General features: G+C 34.1%; 2 protein-coding genes and 1 long non-coding RNA gene across 3 annotated transcripts; 2 read left to right on the top strand and 1 right to left on the bottom strand.

The window, feature by feature from the left end:
- Positions 1-5476: 5476 nt before the first annotated feature.
- On the top strand, positions 5477-11618 carry LOC141619823 (serine/threonine-protein kinase SAPK7-like). Its single transcript, XM_074436846.1, has 9 exons — positions 5477-5711; positions 5809-5883; positions 5999-6100; positions 7516-7569; positions 7702-7794; positions 8125-8217; positions 10483-10587; positions 10679-10777; positions 11086-11618. Exons 1-9 carry the CDS (start codon positions 5592-5594, stop codon positions 11413-11415), a joined length of 1071 nt encoding a protein of 356 aa, XP_074292947.1. The 5' UTR covers positions 5477-5591; the 3' UTR covers positions 11416-11618.
- A 4991-nt stretch (positions 11619-16609) lies between these two features.
- Positions 16610-18000, top strand: LOC141622766 (uncharacterized). Its single transcript, XR_012533084.1, has 2 exons — positions 16610-16753; positions 17652-18000. It is a non-coding gene; the product is annotated as an uncharacterized LOC141622766 (long non-coding RNA).
- A 3242-nt stretch (positions 18001-21242) lies between these two features.
- On the bottom strand, positions 21243-25141 carry LOC141619821 (putative peroxygenase 3). Its single transcript, XM_074436844.1, has 6 exons — positions 24991-25141; positions 23499-23648; positions 23311-23396; positions 22014-22108; positions 21817-21942; positions 21243-21654 (listed from the first exon to the last, which is right to left on the bottom strand). The coding sequence occupies exons 1-6, from the start codon at positions 25100-25102 to the stop codon at positions 21495-21497; spliced, it is 729 nt and encodes a 242-aa protein (XP_074292945.1). The 5' UTR covers positions 25103-25141; the 3' UTR covers positions 21243-21494.
- Positions 25142-26278: the final 1137 nt, after the last annotated feature.

Genomic DNA, 26278 nt, shown 5'->3' with positions numbered 1-26278 from the left:
TCCGGATCCGAGTAGGTTGAGGAGTAGATTAATTCTACTCGGTTTTAATAATGTGGTATTGTTTATGTTGATGTTGTAATTAGTCTCACATAATTAGGGCATTTGCATTATAACATGTTTAGTGGTTAATTTCATTGTTAAGAGATTGATTATGATATGTGAGAAGGTTATTTTCAGTCGTTTGGCCTTAATCAAAATAAATCCTAACTTAGTACTAACAAAATAGCTAGTGGTAAGTCATGTATCGAATTCAGAGGGAGGCGATAATAATCTATTTGCTAATATTTAGATTTGTCTTAAAGTAACAATTTCAAGGGGTTTCGTTTGTTTGATTTCTAATGACTAATTGCAATAAAAGTAAATAAGTCGAATTCAATAATAGTAAAAGGTCTAGGGAGTAGGTTTACTAGGTAGTTATACGGGGTATGATTTAATTCATTGATAGAGCTATTTGTGTTGTTTAAGGTTATATGATCGGTCGATTCAATATCCCTTTAGATCTAATTTAACATGCATGCGCTGTCATTAAATTATCTCTATTCAGTTATCGCAACCTATATTGATTCTAACCCAGTCGGTGAAAGTCTCAATTCGCTATACTACTCAATTAACCCTGGCCAGTAATTAACTAATTAGATGAAGAACAATAAACTGAACAACAACGAATAAGCAATTTTATCTATCAATTCATTGGGTCTTTTGCCAAACTAGCCATTTGTTCCAAACTATTTACCAAAATAACCAAATAACAATTTTATTTACAAAAATGGCTATTCAATTAACAAAGTTGCCAAATAAAAATTATGAACCAATATAAATAATTATGATTGATTCAAACATATTTTTTAACACTGATTTGGTTTGGTTTAATAAACCAAAAACCAATTTCAAAATTTCTTAACCAAGACCTATGCCAATAGTTGACGAGAAGTTGTATGCATGTATATCATTTTTCAAAGGTCAATGATATGACATACATTAAGGCTCAAAAGCTCATGTATCCATTTTTCTTTTTGTTGTTGTACTTGTACAACACGTAGCATCTTTCTTCAAAATCCAATCATCCAATTAATATATGAAGACTTGATAATTGAAAATTAACAATAATAAACTTGAACCAAATTTTAATAAAAATTGCAATATTTTATCCAGCATTCAAAATCCAAAAAAAAAAAGGATTTGGATTTTGAAACAAGGGAGAAGATAACTAAATTTTGAAATAGGCAGAAGATAATTGAAGCAATTGGTCTCCCTTGTGACGAGTTACCATTTGTGACGGATATTTTGTGAGATAAAATGGTAACAAAATGGGTTAGTGGAGAAAGGGGACCACATGAATAGTGTTGCAGAGAGAGAAAAAGTGGGTACTTTGTGAGGTAAAATGGTATCCGTCACTCAAGAGTGACGGATATGTGCCGTCACAAACAAGAATTTGTGTAATTGAAGACAAGGTGATGGAGTTGAACACAATTAATTAAAAAACGGCAAAATTATAAGGGAAGCCTTAAAGGGTTTTTTCTGTATCCTGATTACCCTAGTAAACCGGTTGGTTTACAAAAAGGTTGGGTTTTTTATGATTTATTTTGTTAATTATGTGGCTTGATTTGGTCAACAATTTAATATGGTTATTTTGGAAAATATAATGTCCTATTGGTTATTTTGGTAAATAATTTGGAGCAAATGGCTAATTTGGCAAAAGACCTCAATTCATCAATAAATTCCCCTTTTAACAACCTAGATCCCCATTCTCCCTAGATTAAAGGCTTAGCTACTCATACTAATGGGAAGAACAACAATAATGATAAAGGAAAACATGATGAACAATAATAAAAGATGAATAACGATTGAATAATAATTATTGAAGAAAGATTAATACCGTAATGATGAAGAACAAAGATATAGATCCGAATCAAGGGCAATAAAACTAAACTAAGAGTATTTGAGAGTTTTAGAAGTGCTATACGAAACTAGGTAAAATAAGACGTAAATAAACTTAAGGTACGATTTAGGTATTTATAGTAAAACATAACCGACTTAAGAAAATTGCGGAAAATTCTGGAAATAATAGGATCCTCGATCGAGCCTATGGCCACTCGATCGAGTACACAACATCCTCGATCGAGCCTCTGCTAAGTTGATCGAGGAACCACCCATCTTCAGCTATTTTCCTCGTGTTGTCTTCTTAACTTCTCTTCCTTCATTCTTATGAATTCCCGTGTCATGCTTCGTGTATTCCTTCATGCCCACTTCGCGATGCCCATTTCATTCATTTGCTCATCAAATGCATCATTCCTGCATTAAACATCAAATAGCGGAAGTATCATCGTTCTAATATAAAAGACATGTAATTAATACAAATTAGCACGGAAACCGTATCAAAAATAATTAAGGGGAGGCATAAGTATGTATATAATTATGACTCATCAATATGTTGGGTTGTATTTAATGTATTGGTTATTATTATGTATATGGAGGATGTGTTGTTGTTGAGGAGACGTAAGACGGTTGGGAGATCGTCTTACGCTTGAGTCGCCTCTTGGAGCTTCCCACTACAAGAGGGATGTGCACATTAATGGCTTGAGTCATGGAGGGGCTCGTGTGGTTGAGACACGGCGTCTGGCAAGGGATCCGGTTGGCTCCCGGACCCGATACGTCTGGGCGTGTCCCGGTACCTGTTTGTGGTTGTTGGTATGTCTGGGCGTGTGCCGGTACCAGTGTGGTACCGTGGTAGTGGTGGTTGGTTGATATTGTGTCATTCCTACTAGTTGTCATGTTGCATGTTCATACACTTGAGTCGTGTCACACTTTATTTGATTTTTGAAACTGACATTTGTGTATCTGTGTAATTGTCACCTATTTCCGGGGTGGCCTGTGTCGATCCATATGATATTTCCGATCATACGGGAGTATGTTGAGTACATGTTGTTTGGATAGCACGCGGGAGACGAGACGAGCTTGATGAGTTACGAGACGAGTATAGTTGGTTAGCTGAGTATAGTGATCATGAGTTGTATTTTATTCATCAACTTATGTTTGTAATAACTAAACTTGTTATTTATTTAATAAAGTTTCTTAATTGTAATTCCGATTTCACCGCCTCGGGAAACCGAGACGCTAACATTCCCTAATTACCTTGGCCAGGTAAGAAGCGCGCGCGTGTTACATATTATATGTCCTTTCATATCATTTTACCAAAAAAACAGTTGCCTTTCGATTAGTTTGCCATACATTTTCTACATAATCAATTAAATTATCAGCTCTTAGTTTTCAGTTACCTTTTAAGCTACTTTTTAAGGTATCAGTTAACTTTTCAGTTAGTATGACAAATGAAATTTAAGATTTAGTAGAGTTAATTAGATTTTTCTCCCTTTTGAAATTCAAAATTTTAAAACTGTGTAGGTTCGCCACTGCGATAACCTAAGACAATTTGGAATGAGCTATCCATTGTTCTATTTGATTTGAAACAACAAGAAGAAGAACAACAATACTAAATCCTTGATAATGTGTGAGTTGGTTGGGAAAGTGAAAATGCGGGATAGGGCGGGCAGGCATCCTTATGCTTCGGCGGTGTAGGAGATCTTAATTGCCGACATTGTCAACTAGTAATTAAGAATTATATTTGCACCAAAAAAACAGTTAAGAATTATATAAGATCCCCCTATTCCCTACTACGTCAATAATCCAATGGCCTAAACCCAACTTAATAACATTTTAATATAATCTCTTTTGAAAGGTCCTATTTGAGACATGATGTATTTATGATTTAATTCTAGCCATTAAATTAAAATATTAGTCAAGAATAGTTCGTTGATGATTCGTAGCGTGTTCTTTCAAATGGAGCAAGTGATTTGTGAACGATTTTTAGAACCAATTAGAGATAAATTTTAACTCAATTAAACGAAGGATCCCCTCAAAAGTTACATGAAGATAGCGATAATAGAACGAGCCGAAGTGTCAGATCATGTTTTGAGATCCCTAATTTATAAGAAAAATAGTTTTCTTTGATTTCTATTAGATTGGTTTTCGAATATTCATATATTTGTAAATGTCGTATGACGAATTAATGAAATGCTTTTTTCTTTCAAAAAAAAAAAAAAAAAAAAACATTAGTCATCATATACATGTCCCCAACTATTGCATTTAGCTGCCAAAGTTACATATATGAGGGTAAAAGCTTTTATCTCTTAGATTATAAGGAAATGATTCCCTAGCCAGTCGTTAACAGAAGTGAGCATCAGTATATCATTCCCGATGAGCTATATGTCATCCACATATAAAATTAGGAAAGCAACCGTACTCCCATTAAACTGCATATATAAACACGGTTCCTCAACACTTCGAGTAAAATCGTATTGTTTAATGACATGATCGAAGCGATGATTCCAACTATAGTAGTTCTATTTCTGTCTCTTGCAAATAAAAAAGTCAAACTTACGAGAGTTCTATCCATTAAGTTGCCTTCAACACCTCAAAGAAGATTGACCTAACTGCCGTAGAGGATATTCCTGATCAATACCAAATAAAACTATTGCAATCCGTCCAAAACGATCTTCAAACCTAAAAAAATATACTCCCTTTGTCTCATTCATTTGTTTTCTTTCTACATTATGAAGGGTTTTTATGGGTAATTTGATCATACACATTCATTAAGGTCTACTTATCCCCTTTTCTTAGTCTTTGTACTAAATCAAAGATAACAAATGACCGAAACGGAGAAAATATCAACTAAGAATTCCCCACAAATAGGATTATACATCCACTTGTACAATAAACATTCTACAACCAAAGTATAAGAATCCGAGCTTATATGTAATTTTTCTGAGCTTATATGTTAGAAGATATTACGGTATATTACAATATACCGTAATCGGAATAATATAATATTAGGAATAAACTTATTATATGTTGCCTCTAATAGTTGATACGATTTAGATCTCAGGAGTACTATAAATGTCGAGACAATGTAATCATTCGAGACATGAACTATTATCAATAATACAACGATCTATCTTTATGAATTCTCCCTCTCCCTACTTCCTATTATTATATGTATTTTTTCGGAGCTAATTCAAAGTTCATGTTTTTAAGGTGTAAATGGATGAGTTTAATATTTTCTAATAAATCTCATATTATTTAACATAAAACTAGAATATTTTATTACAAAGCAGATTTTACCCCGTATAACATATACAATTGGTTGTATAATCCATGAATTGAGAATTCACATTTCTCTTAATCTTTTAATATTGGATAAGTACAATTTTATGAACGATAAAACTCAAATCCGATATGATCCGACCCGTAACTTGTCTTATGCGTCTATAAGGCTCATGGGCACGATTACATGAAGACCCATCGATCACCCATTACGGCATTACTCACTCATTAAGAATTCCCATTTCTCTCCACGTGCTCCCTTTATTGTACCTCTCCCCTTCTCTACTCTATTTATAGCATCACAATTCACAAACTCAATAAATCATAACACAATCTTAAAATTACGTATAAAATTCAACTAATTACCAAAATTAATTATAATCTCAAATTTCACAAAAAAAAAAAAAAAAATCAAAAATAGAAAGATTGAAAAAATGGAAAAATACGAGGAAGTGAAACAATTAGGAGCAGGAAATTTTGGAGTTGCAAGACTTATGCGTCTTAAACCTACTAATGAACTCGTTGCGATCAAGTATATCGAACGTGGTCACCGGGTTCGTATCGCATTTTTTTTCTTTTAATTTCAATTAATTCTCGATGCAGTTTTCATTATTAAATTTACGATGTATGTACTTGTGGTTTTATGTTTAGATTGATGAGAATGTGGCTAGGGAGATCATTAATCATCGGTCGCTACGTCACCCTAATATTATTCGATTTAAGGAGGTAAATAGTCTCATTCTAGTCTCATTCTTGAGACGTTGGTTAAGTTAAAACAATCTCATAAATTGTTTAATACTCCGTATCAAGCTAATTATGTTTTATAATTAAAAAATAATAGGTGGTTTTGACGCCGACCCATTTGGGTATTGTGATGGAATATGCAGCTGGTGGTGAGCTTTTCGAACGTATTTGCACCGCCGGTCGCTTTAGCGAAGATGAGGTTTTTCTTTTTCTCTTTTTATTGTTTTTTTTTTTATAAATTTTTGTTACCAACCAGTATTGAGTATTATTTAAATCAGTTGTAAACAGGGGCGTCTCGAATAATTCGGAGGCCCCGTGCAAAATGAAAACGGAGGCCCTAAAAATTTGAGAAAATAAATAAAAATGGTTATGGCAAGGCTCGAACTCGGGTGGCTTGGGCAATTGAAACATGTGTTCACCAATGTGCCATCACACTTCTGTTAATATACATGGAGATTATTATGTATATATCACTAATGTTTTCATAATTTATACGAACACGAGGCCCAAAAATTTGGAGGCCCAGTTCATGTGCTCATCCCGCACTTGGTCATAGCCGCCCCTGGTTGTAAATATCCTTATAACCGGTAAACCATAATACGGAGTAAGAATTTGTGTTTATGTTAAAGGTTAATGTCAGCTAGTTCAACGAGTAAAATCACGAGAGATAATATTTCAGGACTTGGATTTAAATTCCGACAAGTCGGCAACTAACATCAAATTTGACTTTGTGAGTAATAAGTTAGCTAGCATCTAAGATATCAGCTAGTCTTGCTTGTAACGGGCTAATCCCGTCACAAGCTTGTGACCTCTCACAAAAAGGGAGAGGGGATAAGGTGGGGCACCCCATGTGCTTCCAACTCACCTCTTAATGAGTATTTTGTGAGAGAAAACGGTATCCGTCACAAGCTTGTGACAGATATTGCCCGTCTTCAATGAGATTTTGTGTTAAGATATTTAGGAACTTAAAATAGTGTTATTGCCATTTCCTTCTTTTATTTCTAACCACTTTCCATTTTGAACCGGTTCTTTTGGATTCTTACCACTTATTTTTAGATTTTTGATCAAGTTGAACGTATGAATAGACCGTAGTGCTCTTGGAATGCGACATGACGAATTTAGAAATACTCTTGACAAGGATAGTTTGAAAAATTGTGAAAAAGGGCATTAGATAGTCGTATTTTGACCCTAATCCAATTTGTATAACTCAACCTGACCGACCCGTATAACAAGTCTACCTCGCTCTTACAAGTCAAGTAGTGTGACGGAAGGGTAGTTTAATTTAGAAATTTAAGCTCAAAAGCAAGGATAAGTTGTTACTCGATAACAATAATATCTTTGTTATTTATGTTATGAGCACTTTGGTCAACTGATAAGGTTAGAATTGCGTGAGATATTAACACTTACGATAAATTGATAATACAATCAAACTACTAATTATTTTAGTTAATCGGAAATGAAGTACAGGAAATAGTTAATGATTAAGCAAAACCTATATATATAATGGTGACGAGATTATTAGTGATCACAGTGGCGTAGCTAGACAATTTGATACGTAGTCCTAAACGTAAACTTAAGTCGGGTTTCATACTGTTTTTATTTTAATGTTTTCAGGCTAGATATTTCTTCCAGCAGCTCATCTCAGGTGTCAATTACTGTCACAACATGGTAAAATGCTGCACCCTCTCAAAAAACTTTAATTATTTTGTTAATGTATGATTAGAGTTAAGTAATTAATAGTGTTACACTGTGAGACCGTCTCATTACTGATACTATATTGTTGTATATTTGTAATTGCAGCAAATATGTCATAGAGATTTAAAATTAGAGAACACATTGTTGGATGGAAGCCCTGCACCTCGTTTAAAGATTTGTGATTTTGGTTATTCCAAGGTTTGTGAATTTGCAAATTTAAGTTTTCCATGTACTTTAATTTTAGCAACATTTATGGGGTGTCATGTGTATGTTGTTGAATGTTGATGAAGCATGTGCTTGTTTGACTCTAATCTTCATATTTTATGAGCGGACGGATAATAAATCCGTCTTAAATAATTAAATGGGCTAAAAGCAAAATGCCTAGGGAATGATAAACTGATGTTTCATCCACCTATATGGTGTAGTATTTAATCCGTTTTATATTTAAGCCAAAGATAGTCATTTTAAGGGAGACTAACTGTTTTATGAGTGTAATGATTTATTTTTTGTAAATCTTTGAACATGTAGTCCTCACTTCTCCATTCAAGGCCTAAATCGACGGTGGGTACTCCAGCTTACATTGCCCCAGAAGTTCTTTCAAGACGAGAATATGATGGCAAGGTGAGTCTTTATAATCTACTACGTATCACGTTTTTACGATTCTAGGAAAATGAGATGCCGTCACTGTTTTTAATATACCATGTTTTATTGCATTAAATGCAAATAATGTGAAAGGGTAGTACCGTAATTGAGTCTCATTTGGTGTCGACCGATCATTGTCTTTGACTTAAGTGTTTGTTTTACCCAGCTTGGAAAAGCCCTCATTTTAGATGTCAGAGTACATGATAGAGCTTTTTTTGGTGGGTACCAATGATAAAGACCTTAGGGCATCCACAATAGATGAACCTCTAAAGAGGTTTGTCACATGACACATCATCAATTTAACAAACCTCTTCAATAACAAACCCATATACAACAATAGACAAACCTTTTCAAGGTTCATATCATAGGACCCACATAAAATTACCCATTTTTCCCCCTCATACATATGTTATTGGAGAATAAAAATATACTAACTTTTAGGGGACCACTTGCCATGTCAATCAACAAACCCGTATACAAATGTGTAACCATTCCTATGGATGAACCTCAAACCCCATCTCCAACAATAGAGAGGTTTGTCAACAAACCTCTAAAAAGTACACAAACCTTTGTTGACAAACCTCTATTGTTGATGCTCTTACACTTGGTAACATTAGTCAAAAAAATTTGTATATATGTGAGGAAAAATCTCTTTCTAAGATACTACTAGTATACATATTAGACATGACATAAAGCTCAGGACTTTAGGGTGTCTATTTGATAATTTCATGTACTCATGTTCCGGTCTTAAATAGCAGTAGATAACTATTGATCGGGACAAAGGAAGCACAGTCGATAAATAGTACTCCGTGGTATAGTCGATAATTGTTTTTTTTTTTTTTTTTTTTTTTGATAAAAACTAGGTTGATTCTCTAGTTTATGACCAACCTATCTCATCCTTTCGAATGAGTAAGGTGAGTCGATAAATGGTTGGTTGATGAATGCCTTACCTTGTCTAATAGTACTTCCCATGTGAGCACATGATGTTAATTTCTAGTTAAGCTACTTCTAAGCTGATTAATCCATGTTATACATTTATTAGGATCATTAATTATCGCACGTCGATGCAAGTTTAAGCTTAATTGGTGCATGTATATTGATAAATGATTAGGCATACTAGAATTACGGCAAAAAAAAAATTGTGTCATTCCACACCAAAATTCCTGCATCCGCCCCTGTAGGCATATGTAGTTTCTTCAAGCTCACTTCTTACAAATATCTGCGGTCCGCCCCTGTTATTGTGTTCGAGAGGTTGGTGCATTTTGAGCCTTAGTGTAAGTCGATAAATGAAATTCACTTATTAATTCTAACCTACCGAATTTTATTACCAATCTAGGACGATGATGATGACTATGAAAGTGCATCCAAGTCGTTAAGTCAAAAACCTTAACCAAGGGTCGAGTTAAAATAATGATGCAGGATTGCAGGGTAACAAATTGTATTATTTCCATTTGATTGTTATCTAAACCTCTTAAAGGTTGCAATAATCGAACTCTTTTAGTAAAAAAAGTTAGGGTAGTCGATAGAGGCGATAGTGGACACAATCCAGGCCAGTGTGCTAATTACTAAAGGGTGTCCGGCAAAATAAACCTAAACCAAGCAAACTTATCTATGGGTGTTCTCTTTCGGTTTGTCGGATTTTGAAGATGAGTGTTTCACCTAAAAGTGAGAAGATGATGACAATTTGAACAGTTTTCCACTAAAAAAAGTTTATGTTAGTATGATTTGCAAAAGCAGATCATTTACAGGAAGGCACTTAAGTGGAGTTTGATTATTGTTTTGGACAATATTATTTTATGGAAAGGTGTATGTATGTGGAAGTGTATGTGCCATAAGCTCAACCTTAGGCTTTGGTTTGCTTTAAGTAGGATATGGTTAGGTTTAGCTTCTTTTGCTGGTATGCATTACTAATAAGTTAGAATTCCCGAAAAGGTCTTAGCCTAATGATTTAGACGGAGGTATCCCGGACAATGGGTCCAGGTTCGAATTTCTCCTCTATAATTTACTGCCCTTGTGGCTCATTTGACACAAAAAATTAGGGACGTTTTGAGGATAATATTACGTGGTTATGATTGTGGATGATGTTTGAAATGTCGAAAAGTCGCTCCTACAGTCCTACCTATGCTTTTTATTTTATACCGAAAACAAGGGAACCTTAACATAATAACCGAGTGACAGTCACGTACTTATATCTGTCTTAGTAATTCAGATACAACGGTTGCTAAAATAGTTCATGATATTCAGATGGCAGATGTGTGGTCTTGTGGAGTGACCCTTTACGTGATGTTGGTCGGAGCATATCCCTTTGAAGACCCAAAGGATCCGAAGAACTTCAGAAAGACTATTACTGTAATTAATCGCTATACTTTCTTAACAATTATTTTAACTTGCCAATTGACGATTTCACTTGTGCATTTAACTCTGTTACCTGTATGTGCAGAGAATTATGGCTGTTCAATACAAAATTCCGGAATATGTTCACATATCGAAAGATTGCAAAGATTTGCTCGCTCGGATTTTTACTACCAGCCCTTCAAGAGTATGTCTATATATATGGTCCATATGTACTTTTGGTCCGGTATCTATGTAGATTTGATGAATATACGTTCTGCAGTGTGTTTATCATCGGAGATTTGATGAATCCGCTTTACTACTCGTTTTTCAGTTTTCCGTGTATTTAGTTTGTCTGAAGGTCGACCAAAAAACACTACTCCCTCTGCCCCAGTGAATAGTTTACGTTTGCTACAAAATATAGCAAACGTAAACTATTGACTGAAACGAAGAGAGTAATAACAACTATGAGTATTTGTTGACGATGTTTTCATTTCAAAATCTTCGTTTTTGTAGAGAATAAGCCTAAGGGAAATAAAAAACCACCCATGGTTCTTAAAGAACCTTCCGAAGGTGCTCACAGAACCAGCACAAGCCATGTATTACCAACGAGACAACCCAACCGCCTTTGCTAACTTGCAAACGGCCGAAGAAATCATGAAGATTGTCAATGAAGCCAGGAACCCACCTCCAGTGTCAAGACCCGTCCCAGGATGGGAAGGCGAGAATGAAGAAGGCGATAATGAGGGTGCAGAAGGAGCAGAAGAGGAGGATGATGATGATGAGGACGAGTATGAGAAGACTGTTAAACAAGTTCATGCAAGCGGAGAGTTCGTACTTAGTTAATTAAAACTTCATCATGTTATACATGATTGTTAGACTGTATGTCTGTATCTTTGTACAAGTATGTATAAGCTCTATGGAACATTAAACCAAGCTTCTTTTATGTATTTCACAAGCACTTTTCCTATGTATCGTCATATAAACCGGTCGTGAGACGTCATAAGCCTGTGACGCGTCACAAATTAGAATTATTAGTGCATTTATTTTCATGTAATGTTACGGAGTATACTTAGTACACTTCTCATTATTCCGTGTATTGAGCAATTGTTTTATTTGAACTTTCGATGTTCAATCCCAAGATTTGGCATATGAGTTCTCGATATACCGTAATATCCTCTAACAGTTCGTCGGAGAAATCATTATAGAGCCCTCTTTTTCGGTTCGAAAAGTAGGTTCCCAAAAGTTTTATATTTATCGTCTATGGTCCAAATTACTCATGTTTTGGGTTATTGGCAATTTGGCATAGCTCGAGGAAGAGCTGTTTATGAATCGTCTCATCTACTGAACCCGAAAATGTCAAGACAATTGGGTTGATTGTTCACAAATTGTTCTATAGGTCTGTCTTATATCATGAGACCAGCCCATAATCCAAAAGCCCAAATAATTAACTTATAACTCACCTTTTTAATCAAATAACCAAAAGTCACAAAAAAGTAGTTAATAAACTTGTAAAAAAATATATTTTATTTTGATAACCTAAAGTTTTATATTAATAACTTGTATATTTAAATATGTTAGTTTTTATCATAAAATGTCGTGTTATTAAAATATAAATTAAATTAAGTTTTATCTTTGGGCTTCTCTCCTTTTGGACCAGTCCTATGCTATAAGACGGTCCTATAGGAGAGTTGATGTTGATTGTTTCATCTATTAAACCCGGGAACGCCATAGGGATTTGGGCTCTACAAGATCTGGCCCAAATTCAGGCCCAATTCTCGATTGCAGTGTTTTATGCAGGAAAATTTAGAGTATTTTTTTTTAATGTTTTAGTAGATGGGGATTAAATGATTTTTATACACATAATAAGAAAAAAGAAATGATAATATCACTATACTTTTATTTAATGCCACTCAAATACAAAATCACTAAAACTTTGGAGAGACGGTCTCTCACTAAGTTATTGAGAGACCAACCTTTTCGTACCCTTTTATTTATATTTCGTACCCCTTTTGTTGTTGATCGTATCATAAGATTTCGTCTATTTACAAAATAAATGTACCCATTTTATCATTAATCATGATTTGTACCTATTTTATTACCTTTAGTACCACTTTTTCTTAAAACTGTACAATGGTCTCTCAATAAAGCTTATTAAGAGACCGGTCTCCCACCTACTCATACAAAATAACTCTAAGGCTACGTTATTATTCAGTGTTGAGTGATACTCCCTCCATTCAACTCCACAAGGCCATTATCTCTTTTGCACACTATTCACAAGTCGACATTCAACTTCAATTTTCTCTCGATACATAAGTGAAAATATATTCATGTGAGATCTTATTTGATTAAATCTTTAAAAAGACATTAAAAATATCTAACTTTTATAATTTTTAAATACGTAACTAAAGATATTTTAGAGTAAAAACCATTAAAGCGTGATAAAGCATAATGGCCTTGTGGAGTTGAATGGAGGGAGTATTAGTCATTTTAATGATGGCGTTATGCGTTGCTAAAAAAACCGTCTCACACCAGAAACCGTTTTATTGTACAGAGTAAAATTTGTGAAATTTAAGTTCCCAAGTGGAAGTGACAGTGTGACACGCGTGACTGACTGGGTCACTAACTAAACGATAAGCATGGCAATTCAGAATCAAACCACAGGTTGTGTCATTTGCGTCCACGGGCTCGTGATCACGTGCATTATTACCTTTATGGTTCAGTCTTCACCAACTTTATTCCCAACTATACATACAAAGCGTAGGACAAGGATATCCGTCTATAGCTATAGGCGGTCAAATATCCACTCACTTTTAGTAAAATGGGTTAAATGTCACCACCTTAACGCTAAATGTCACCAGTGCCATTTTCATGTGATAAACTACCTGTTGTAGCTTAGGAAATGGCACTGGTGACATTTGACGTTAATGTGGTGACATTTGGCCCGTTTTGCTTAAAGTGGGTGGATATTTGGCCCGTCTATAGATAAGACGGATACACCGTCTATAATGAAAATTTGTGTTATACATAAAAGAAATAATTAAATGTGACCATTTTTAAAAAATAAGTTTGTTGGGAAATTAGTGTCAATCTCTCACGCGCAACAGAAGAAACCAATCGACAAGTAAACCTTAAAAGTAAATAAATGTAAGCAATATTAAGATGAGACAATATTTTAGGGTCAAATCTAGGGCAAAACCTTCCAAACCGGAAGTAAAACCCACTAGCCAAATCGACTATAATCCACTATAATAATATAGTACTGAGATAACGTAAATCGTAGAATTAATACCAATTCGAAACCCACAATAGTATAAGATAACAACCTCTAGCGCTCCAGTAATATTAGTCAATGTCACTAATATCACCCCTAGAGTAACCTCCTAAATTATTGTATAAAAACACCCATTGTACTCCACCTCACCCTCAAACCCCGACTTTTTTTAGTCATTTTGTTTGATTACATTTTGTGAGATATGTTTTCCAAATGATTTGTCATCCTTTATATAGTAATGTGAAGTGACGTTATATTTTACAATAATAAAATCACTTGACGTTACTCACCAATTAATTAAAACAATTCATATGTTTTTCACTTAATGTAAAAAACAAATGAATTCACATCATTTAATCACATCTAATGTTACATGTACATAATCCATAATTTGTACATGTAACACTTCCAAACTTAATGCCTTATCTTCCTCCTCAAGCTTTACTTCGATCTTCTTTAACTCGTCTAACAGTCCATTGAACAAATTTACATGTCCAATTAAATTATCAACCTCATCCATCCTCAACCGATATAACCGCCGCTTCAAAATTAAAGCAACTTGTTGGTGAAACTCTTCGCCATGTAGAGCTTCTCCAACTTTTCCCATATCACCGATGGAGAGTCATTATCAAAAACACAATTGATGACTGAATCCGAGATGCACAATCTAATAGTACTTGCACACTTGGTGCAAACCTCTTCCCAGTTGTCATCACTCATCTTCTCCGACTTACCATCATCTCCTTTTAAGGCTCTAGCCAAGCCAAGATGTACCAGAAGATCTTTCATCCTTCTTTGCCAAAGGGTGAAACTACTTTTACCATCAAATTTTGGTACTTCAAATTGAGACCCCCATATTTGACATCCTTGCCAATTAAACCAGCCACCAGACCGAGCCTAGTGGCTCTGATACCACTGTTGGAAAATTAGCGCCAATCTCCCACGCGCAACGGAAGAAACCAATCGACAAGTAAACCGTAAAAGTAAATAAATGTGGATGCATGTTTATTTAAGATTACGTAGAAATCAAATGAATTATTTTAATTCATTTGTGTGGTAACATGAAGTGACCTTATGACATTAAAATATAACGTCAGTTCATGTTACCACACAAATGAATTAAAGTAATTCATTTGATTTCTACGTCATCCTAAACAAACATGCATCCACATTTATTTAGCCCCTAATGTTACATGTACATCATCAATACTTGTACATGTAACACTTAGCTTAATTAAAACCTTGTGTGTGTAACTTGTGTTGGATAAGTTGTTTTAATCCAACAAAGTTAAATTACCATAACATGTAATGTTAACTTTACTATTATGATTATATTTGTCTGTAAAATGGTCATAAAATTCGATCTCTTTAGTAAAGACGGAAATGGTTGATCTAAAACAATAATCTCTTATCTGTGTTGTTTATTACGAGTAATTTGTAAGATCCATGGACCTACTTGAAACAAAGTAGCTTGGCTATACATTATACCATGAGAGTTTCTCTCCATTTTCTAAAAAGAAATGAAGAGGTCATTTCCTTTTGGTGGTTTAAATAGGCATAATCGAACGGTTCAAAATTTATGGGTAAAAATAAAGGGATAATGAAGTTTGGTGGGAAAAATATTATTAAATGAGTTTAAGAGAGGAAATGGAGAGGAAATGGAAAGAAAGAAATGGAGAGATCCATTTCCACACATTATACTAGGGCAGAGTACGGATCGGGTATTTGATCCAAAATATTAGTTCGGATCGGATATCCATATTAGAAATCCTGAAGTTAAATATCCAATATCCAAACCAAATGTCTCGGATATCCAATGTTCGGGTATCCAAAATAATTGGATCGGATATATCCAACGGATATCCATACTTTTGAATTTACTTTAAAATTAAGTTTGAAACACGATTATATTCATAGTTTTACATGATGCTTTTCTTTCGTATTCTTATTCCAATGTTCTCGCTATAAAATTGAAGTATCACCTAGATATTTCTCTAATAATTTAAACATTAATTAAGTTGTTGTATCAAATAAAATTTTATTTTCTCGAAATTATACTAGAAAACTATAGTTTCGGATCAGATTGGATATCCAAATGTTTTAATTCTAATATCCATATCCAAACCAAAACCAAAGATTTCGGATCAGATATCCAAATCAAACTTAACTTTCGGATCGGATATCCAAAAATTCGAATCGAATATCGGATCAGTTCGAAATCGGATTTTTTGCTCAGTCCTGCATTATACAATACACATATTATTGCTGCACTATGCAGAGTGCACTATGCACCATACGTCCATTATGAAGAGGTGTGGCGTGCATGTGACATAACTTTATCAGCAAAGTTCTGGTATTCTTTTAGTAAAAAACCAATTCTTCAAAAGAAAGTTGCATGTGAACTTTTTATACCTAAAATGAAGATATCAAAATCTCAGTTTTCATTTCTTTATCAAAAATTAATCCCAATTATGGAGTATCTTTTAATAACTTAGAGAATAACCGTCTCTTTTATGTTTTTGTATAACGAATAATTAATTGGAACACTTTACATGGGATAATCACTCTAGACTCTAGACACACATGCGCCCTTCGACCCAGTCAATTATTTATCTTTTTAATTATTTATAAGATGTATTTTAATTAAATATAAACAAATGAATGAAACCAAAGCGGTATTATATAGATTTTTTTTTAATAAGCATCTTGTAAGTTGTATCCTCAACTCTTTATAAAGAGCAGCGGACATCTATACGTACACTACACAACCAATATAGTTTTCTTTTAAGTTTTTTTTTTTGTGAGTTTGGAATATCAAAGCGTTTGGAAGAAGTGCTAGGCTTAAGTGCTTAACCATGGACAAGAAATTCTTTGGGTTTTGCATTTTGTTCCTCGTTCTCTTTGCCTCCCGTAAGTCCCCATGCATCCTTCTTTTAACACGTTTACGTATTATCAAACATACTCCGTATACAAATTCTTGTTTAAAATCGTTATAAGTTAAGACTACGCTCACAATTTTATTTAACGGTTTTAAGAAAGACTTATTTGCATGCATGCATGTCTACTACGTCAATCACTATTTAGGTTTTTTTTTGGGAAATTTAGATTTTAACGGTAGATGCAACATGATAGCTACTCTGAAGTTGTGGGTTGATATGAATATTACTCCTTCTATCTTCCTATTTTCACCTCATTCGCTTTTTAGAGGTCAAAGTTTTAAACTTTGACCGTCAATACATTGGAGAATAAAAACTATGTATTTATAAAACTAATACATTACCATTAATATCAAGACAACTTTCACGAAAAAAAATTTCAAGCAAAAAGAATAACATAGGCATTGAAAAATACGGTCAAAGTGACGTCTTGAAAACCGCAATAAAGCACGCAAATGGGGTAAAAATAGAAAAATGAAGAGAGTATTATTTCTCTATTCCTTTTTTTTAATACTTCCTTCATAACTCTATCTCAATCATTTATTTACTCATTTCATTTTAATTATTTAACATATCAGGTCCGCCACATTATCCAACTTTTAGTGCCATCTCAAAAAGTACCTTGATTGTACATAGAGCAAGTTAGCAATGACAATTGACAAATATGAATCTTTTAATTAAAATTCACGTCGTCTCAATATTTTATTTACCTTTAAGTAACATATCCCTCGTAGATTGAAAAAACGAAACAAATATCCTACCGGGGTAGCTTTTTCGCCCACCTTATAGAGATAGCTTTAACTACGAATCCTGATTTCGCCACTAAACCATAGTGTTTAAATAACAAAAGAGTGAATATAATGCATATGCAGAGGGAGTGAAGCCAGCAGAGGGAAGGATGTGCCAGTCACTAAGCCACTACTTCAAAGGACCCTGTGGCCGCAACCATAACTGTTCCTATGTTTGCCGCAATGAAGGTTTCTCCGGTGGACGTTGCCGCGGTTTCCGCCGTCGTTGCTTCTGCACTAAGCTTTGCTAGTAGCCTGGGCGGCCCCTTATAACTATTGTCAACAACTCATCATGTTATCTGTTGCTTTAATTTTCTAACTGTCAAGGGTCACAACAATGTTATTCCCTTGGTAGTTTTTTAATTCTTGTTGAATGTGTGATGAACCTTTCTAAATGGAATGTGTTTCTAAGAACCTTTCTCATTTTCTACAATACGCGAGTAGCTATTCAACTATTTATAGATTTGCAAATATATTCATCAAATGAACTTTTATGAATTTGCGACTGTAGGTAGATTGAAGATAATAAAGGTTAATTAGGTGAATCACAATTCACAACGTCATGACTTTAACACGTACGACTTAATAACACCCAATGACCCAAATGTCTATGCCTGATCCGAAATTAACTCCACATACGAAATCCGAGTTTGAAACAACTCATCAAAATAACTAAAAGGGCCGGACTTAAAACTTAAATCGATAACAAGCTGATTAAAAGTTATTCATATTTTACGACTTAAATAAAAAAATTCATACTGTAAGAGACTTAAATTTTTAAACCTAGTCTCCACTTTAGAAAGACAATTTTGTTTTGTCACAAAAATAGGTTTAGGTACTAGTGTACCACCACAAAATGATACGGAGTACATAGTAGTCGAAACGTAAAGCTGGCCAACAACATGAGCCAGCAAGGCCCAACTCACCCCAGCCCGCCACCATACATGGCCCGCCTGGCCCGCCCCTTCGCCCTAGCCTGGCCCGGGATCCATTTTCCTGCCCGCCCTGGCCCGTCTATTTTAGGGAAAATAATAAAATTTATGTTAGGCCCACCAACCCAGCCCGTCTCGGCCCTAGGCCCGGCCAAGCCCGTCCCTCTTGTGTGGTCCGAGTCTGACCGAAAGAGCCCGGCCCGCCCAGCCCTAACCCGGCCCGAATACGGGTCTAGTCGAAGCGTAGTCTACTTGATGGGCACCCCTAGAGACTACTATGTTTCTACTAATATCTAAACAACTTATCTTATTATCATACGGAGTAATATTTATAAAACTAAAACTAAAAACTTGATTTAATTTTAAAAGTAATACATCCGTCTTAAATAATACGGAGTAATGTGTGAGATTAGAATAATCCGTGTACTAGGACCGACTATTAGCGAATCATAGGGCATAAGCGGCTCTTACTTCATGAAAAAGTGGTCGGTGGTGTTGCTTTATTCTAGGTCAGACCAGTACGGTAATTTTTCGCATCGGTAACATTCATACTAATCCCTTAAATCCTTAATAAATGGTTATATATCAATTGATTATGTACTATATATTAAAACAATTTTACATATAAACCGGATATCACTAACATCTAAATAAGTCACATAGAATGAAAATATAGTTGTCGAATGAGTCTAACATCCGAATTGACTCGAGTCATGTCCCGTTTGTTGTAATAAGGACATTTCGAATTGATCCAAGTTATTCATATCGGCTCAATAGGTGTGACCGTGTGAGTTTGGTCATTATTATAAAATGTTCATTTATAATCAATCTTTTATGTCGTTTTGAGTCAAATTAAATCGACCATCTTCAAATTTAACCATTATAAGAGTTTCAAGCTTTGATCACTTAAAATAAACGTCTGAAGCAATAAGACGAGATTTTATAACCATTTTACAGTCAAATGTAACCACTATTAAAAAACAAGTTACTAGCTGACTATATCATTTTGGTTACATTTAACCATAAAATAATCACATAAACCCGTCTAAAATTTCAAACGAAAAGCAGCCTTCTAAAATAAGAATTTGCAATCTCAAAATTAACTTGACAAAGTAGATTTGTATAAAGCGTATCACTTTTATATTTTTATCCGTTCAAGGTACAATTTCCTGAACCAATCCATGGAGTATGTATGTATGTACGTGTTGTAAGACATGCATGTCGGTGAAGTACCTTTTCTCAACGTGTATGTACATAGTGAGATTCTGCCTCACCTTGTCATCATTTGAGTTAAATCTTTGGAACTTGATATTCAAATTTCAAATTACAATTTTTATATATTTCCTATTACTTTCACTTGCCAATATAAATAGAGGTGAATTAATAAGCATATCATCATATTATCTATACATTCACAAAGAAATAATCACTATATATACAATGGAGAAAAAATCAATCGTCTTTTTCATGTTGTTGCTAATCTGCTTTACTTCTCGTAAGTTTCTTTCTCGATCTCATGCTCATACACATGCATGCATGCATGCATTTGTATTTTGTAGTCCTTTATTAAACATGACGGGTTTTTATTACGTGTGTCCTAAATACGAGAAAAATAAAGTAAATATAAACTATTGACTACGCTCCCTCACTCAAATACTCGTTGGGCTTGAAGAGTGGTTAGTTGTGCACCGGCTCTCCCGTACCGTGTGCAGGGTTTCCACTTCGAGTTGACTCCACACGGTTGGGTTTTCACTTCGAGTTTTTGAGGAGTTTTGAGGTTGTCAGGATTTGAACCCGTGACCTTCGGCCACACTGTGGCTGATACCATGATAGATGAACCATCTCAACCAAAACCTTAAGGTAATGGTTGAGGCCCAACTATTATAAATATTCCTATTATGGATTGCATATTTGCATGCCTTCCTAGTCCTTAGTTAGGATAACGAGTTTTTCTTACGTCTCTCCTTACGATACACCATTAAAAATCCATGTAATAATGAACGTTTCACAGAAAAATATTTTTAATAAAATATGGTAAAAATATTAATCGCCAAAACTTTCACAAAAATATTAATCGTGTCCCGTTTTACTGTCTATGATGTTTCCTAATTTAATGTCAATAAGTCATTTGTCTCCGTCAATTCGTTTACTTAAAACTTTTTATATTTTTTTTTCAGCGATATTTAATTAAAGGTAAATAAATGATTGAGACAAGATTGTGATTATAATAATATAACGGATTATTGTTGGATATAATAATGGTAACAGAGATGGTGCAACATGGTGAAGCAAGAGTATGCCAGACACAGAGTCACCATTTCAGGGGAACCTGTGTGAGGGACCATAACTGCGCCATGGTTTGCCGTACTGAAGGCTACTCTGGTGGCGATTGTGTCGGTTTCCGTCGCCGCTGCTTTTGTACCAGGCGTTGTTGATCAATTTGCTCTTTCCTTTGTATTAGCAAGCGTGTTTCGTTTATTTTCAGTTATTACGTTGTCGATTTCAGTTCGATTTTAGTTTGGTAATTTGAATTATATGCAATTGTCCCTTTTTTCGTCGTCTATTTTACCTTAATCCGTCGATTAATCTATATTTTCTGACATGTACGTCCTTATAGTAATAGACGAACATTAATCTGATCACAAAATCTCATTTGAAACCGTCTAAAACTTAAGGCGACTTTATAACATTAAGCTAATTTATGTTTCACATGAGCATCAAAATAAACAACATATGAACTCTAACAAACGTTGATATTTTCTTTGATTTTTCGATTTCCAGTGCTTTAAAATATAACCTTTGCAACAAAGTTACAACTTTGCAAATGTCAAATTGTTAAGCTAATTATATTGTGCTCTAGGTATGGTTACCATAACTAAAGTTCGATGTGAATTGACAAAAGACGACGTTAAAAAACCTTAATTTCATCTAAGACCTTAGCTTAGAAAGAAAGAAAAAAAAAAAAAAAAGCACCCGGCCGATAGCTTTGACATATCTATGCCATTTTCTTAGGGCCATTTCTTGCCTTGTGCACCTTGGCAACGTATTCGAACAAGCTTCCATCGAAACAACGCCTAACCGATTCTTTTGACAAGAACCCTTCATCGTCTTTAGCAATCATGTAAAGAACTCCCCATTCGATCTTACTTGCAGCCCTGAAATCACACATCTATGACATTCGATATACCAATTCACAAAGACATTCTATGAATCATATCAAAAAAAATATGTATGAGACGGTCTTACGTATCCAACTCGGTGAAAAGCAAAAAAAGAGAAAATGCCAAAGGATCAAATAGTAAGGAACAGATAAATACCATCCGAAAAAATCGAACACATTTCTATTTGCCTGAGTCATCTGCCAGAGTTCTTTAAGCGAGAGCTTATCGGGCTTGGTGTGGCCGTACTTGCTAAATATGTTCTCAATATTTGCTGGAACAAACCTGCAATCCCACTCATTAATCTAATTCGACGGAATTAAATCAATAATATGGAGTCATGTATATACAATTACCTTCCCTCGGTGTCATAGGTTGCTGTATCGCTTCCATGCTTAGCCTTGTGTATGTTTTCTATGTAAATCGGGAAGAAAGGTGACGGAAACCATGACTGCAATGTGAATTACATTAAATTAGGTTAATGTTAGAGTATAAAATCGATCTTGGACTCCAACCATCAGCTTAAGCTTTTGGTTGAGGTCCCAAGATCAGTTTTATACTAACAGTTAGGCATATAGGTGTGTCAACGGCTACTCGCCACCAGGGGTGGCCCAAAGGTTGTGCAATTAGGTTCACAGCAGAGGGGCCCAAGGGGAAATAGGGCCCCAAAATCTAAGTTCAATTCATAACATTAAATGAAAATGATTTTGACTTTTTTCCTCCTTTTGGACTACTCCTGTAACAGTGAGGATCCTCTGTCCCACTTTTGTGTCCCATTTCGTGTCCCACTCCATACACATCTTGACACATCATTTGATGCAAATAAAAAATACACAATAAATATGGTGGTGTGTTGATGTGTCAAAATGTGTATGGAGTGGGACACGAAATGGAACACAAAAGTGGGACAGAGGATCCTCACTGCTCCTGTAAAGTCACTACTCTACACTTCATAGCATCTTTGTTTACCCAAAACACACGTGCATCCCCATTTCCCATCAATAGGCAGATTTAAGTGGGTCACAGAAAAGTACAATTTTTTACCTTTCTCAGTTCTCGGTTCTTTTGTTATATCTCCATATTTTAATTTCTTTTATTTATATTACTCTTTATATTAAATTATTAATTATTGTGTAAGACATTTTTATTCTATAAAAGACAAGATATTTATTACAAATAAACAAATATGAAGTACCGTATATTTTATAAAAGTGAATTGTCTCATGATATGAATTATAAAACGGTCTTATTTATATAATTTGTGTTTTAAGTATATGCCTAAAATAAATCATAGCATTTTTTTTTCATATATCTTAACCTTTCCTTTTTTTCTCAATATTTTTTTTAATAGTTTTCGTTTAGGAGCTCAAGTAAATGACAATTAATTGTTTTGGGCCTCAACCTAAGAATCGGAACAGGGCCTCCCGAATTCACTGGCCGCCCCTGCTCGCCACGCAAGTGGCGAGGAAAGGGGAGGGGGCAACTCAAATTCATTAAGGAACTTGGTCCTAGGTAGTGTATTAAATTGAAAGTTTTGGTTGCCACCTCCAACGGATAGTAATTTTGAAATCGTATCAATGCTAGTACTAATATCGAGTAGCAATAATTCACGGTTATCTTAGGAAACACGACATAATTCAAAGTGAGATTTACCGGCAATGTAGGATAACTCATGGTTACATGAACAAGAATCATGAAGATGAAAGAAGCAAAGACATTGAAACCTAGGTTGCGAAATCCTGCAAACATGCATAGGAGTATTAAGCAATCGCTATTTCTTCCACTCGGTATATTACTATCGGGAAACAATTACTTAGCGCGGTTTATGAATACGATGATACCTTTGAAGGTCTCATAAGGGTAAATAATTCCGTCAGCATTTTGATCGAAGAAGGCAACGTGTTGTTGGAGCACGGACATATTGTTATGTTTGTGACTCCATGTCCCATTTACATTATCCGTATCTGGTGCTGCCACTGCTCGAGCCAAGTCTATACATCGCCAGCCATGAAAACTTATATGAAACGGTCTAATAACATAAATAATGTGAGATCAATCTTTTAAAACTTAAAACAAATACGAGTAATTAAATAACTTAGAAATACGATCTAGAAATGTTGCCATATACGAGTATAAAACAAACAAATCATACAAAACTAACCGGTGAAATTAATGAGCAATGCTAAGGAATACCCTCTAAGTACTGCCTACGTCCTAGTCATTTATTTACCTTTCGAATTATGATATACTACTTGCTCTGCCTTATTCATTTGTTTAACTTTGATTAATGGATTCACTATATATACTCGTCCGAAATTAGATTTTAAACTCCCAAGAGTTGAAAACCGTCAGAAATCAAACACACGACTACTTGTTTAAAAAACGTGAAACCTAAAAGTGCGTTTGCCATATCATAGAGACGTGTACCATAAAAAACCACTCGCGCAAGTCATGCACGTAACTCGCATTTCAAATTGGATTGAACACACGCATTCATTTCTGATTATTTTATATAAGAAGTAATACCGTTACAAGTCATAGAAGTTTTCATGATCATCACTCTACAATTAAAGAACGAATTAGTTATAAAGATATTTCAAACTTTCTGTTATGGTAATATCTCTATCAACCTTACGTAATGAAACCTTATATGGATCGTCCTTTGCCATTCCAAAACCGAAACTCTTTTAAGCGCCAAATCTTCTAAATAGTATCTTCAAAGATCGTCTCTTACTAAATTAGTGTAAGATAATACTAATTAATATACCAAAAACCCGCCTCATATAAGAATTATTAATAATATATATGATTAAAAAAATCTTTATCACCTAAACGATAAAATTTTATATAGTCTAATATTCATTCAATTTGTTCACAATTTGAACGTTTTTTTTTATGTTGATCAGGATAGACAGTAGGACATCTTTTTCGAGTATTATACTAATTAATATACCAAAAACCCGCCTCATATAAGAATTATTAATAATATATATGATTAAAAAAATCTTTATCACCTAAACGATAAAATTTTATATAGTCTAATATTCATTCAATTTGTTCACAATTTGAACGTTTTTTTTTATGTTGATCAGGATAGACAGTAGGACATCTTTTTCGAGTATTGAAGGCAACTTAATAGGTAGACCAATTCCAGGTTTAGTTTTTCATTTGCAATGGGGTCATGAATCGAACTCTGATCACTTGTCTAAGAGACATCTAACTCATCATACTTAAAATTGACATAATGGGAATATGGGATCTAAAATTAATTAAAAAAAATATAAATAAAATTATGAAATAGCAAAAAAATAAAAAAAAGGAGAAAATAATTACAAGGCTTAGGAAGTTTAGACTCCAAATCAGTTTTGATAGGCCTAATTGCTGTAATTGGTGCCTTGGATGCAATTGTTTGCATGGCTTCTTCTGATCTTTGAGGTTCCCCCATCAATTTCTTAACTTTTTTTTGATTTTTTTCTTCTTTTAATTTCAGCTTATATATAAATATATAAATTATAAATACTTTCTAAAATTGAGAGAAAAATAAATACGTGGAAGGTGTACATGCTTAGTGTTTCCTTAATGCATGGAGTATGTGACATGTATACTCTTACTTTTTCTTTGGTTTTTATTTGCCCGAAAAATTATGTTAATCAAGAGTTTTTTTATTAAGTTTTATTTTACCACAAGTTGTATTAAAGAAGTTACCTATTAAAGAAATTAGTTTGCATGATAAGTTGAATTTTTGTGATAAAGAACATCTTTGACTCATATAAGAGGGTGTTGAGTGTGGGACTAATTCAATTTTTTTATTTAATTAATTGTATGTATGGATATATGGGTTATTATAGGTTGGTGTTGTCTAAGAGATTACGCGGATTTTAGAAGTAGATTATAAATGACAATGACATATTTTATTAAAAAGCTTAGCATATTTTCTTTTTCTTTTTCGGTATAATGTGAGTATTTTGTATTAATATCGAGAATCTATATACAACCTAAGTTTAACATATTTTAATTAACATAGTTTGTTAAAGTGTTTGATGATTACAGGTTAAGATTAATGCATGAATTGTTAATATCTTTGTAAAACGAAAAAACATTTTATTTTATAGAGTATGTTGACCAATATAGTTGGGTATGGAGCGTGTTGTATAATACTAACATATTGATTGGTATATTGATGGGTCAAACATGTCAATATGTTAACCCCCAATAATGTTGCTTCTATATATGCTTTTTTTTATATCAAAAACTGGTATATTGATTGATCAAATATGTCTGAAGGCTTGAATATTTTTAAAATCCTCCAATACGTCATTTAACAAACACCCCTTGTGTCGTTTATTCTTTTGCTTCACTGCATAAATATTTGTTTCACCCTTGTATGTTTTTACTAATTAAAGCTTTCATTTGTCAAAATAAAACTTAAATAAAGAATCAAAAGTAAGAATAACAATGAATTATGTTAAATTGAACCAGAAGTTAAGTTCACACATAAAGGATTGTGATACCCACCTACAATAGGTGGGTAGCATTACAACTCAAAAGTATGCATTACAATTCAAAAGTATTTGATCATGACTTTCTTAGATAAAGGACTGTGATAGTATGATCCCGTATT

Source organism: Silene latifolia, chromosome X (genome assembly GCF_048544455.1).
Source record: "Silene latifolia isolate original U9 population chromosome X, ASM4854445v1, whole genome shotgun sequence".
Lineage (NCBI taxonomy): Eukaryota > Viridiplantae > Streptophyta > Magnoliopsida > Caryophyllales > Caryophyllaceae > Silene > Silene latifolia.
This window is presented reverse-complemented; position numbering and strand designations above follow the sequence as displayed.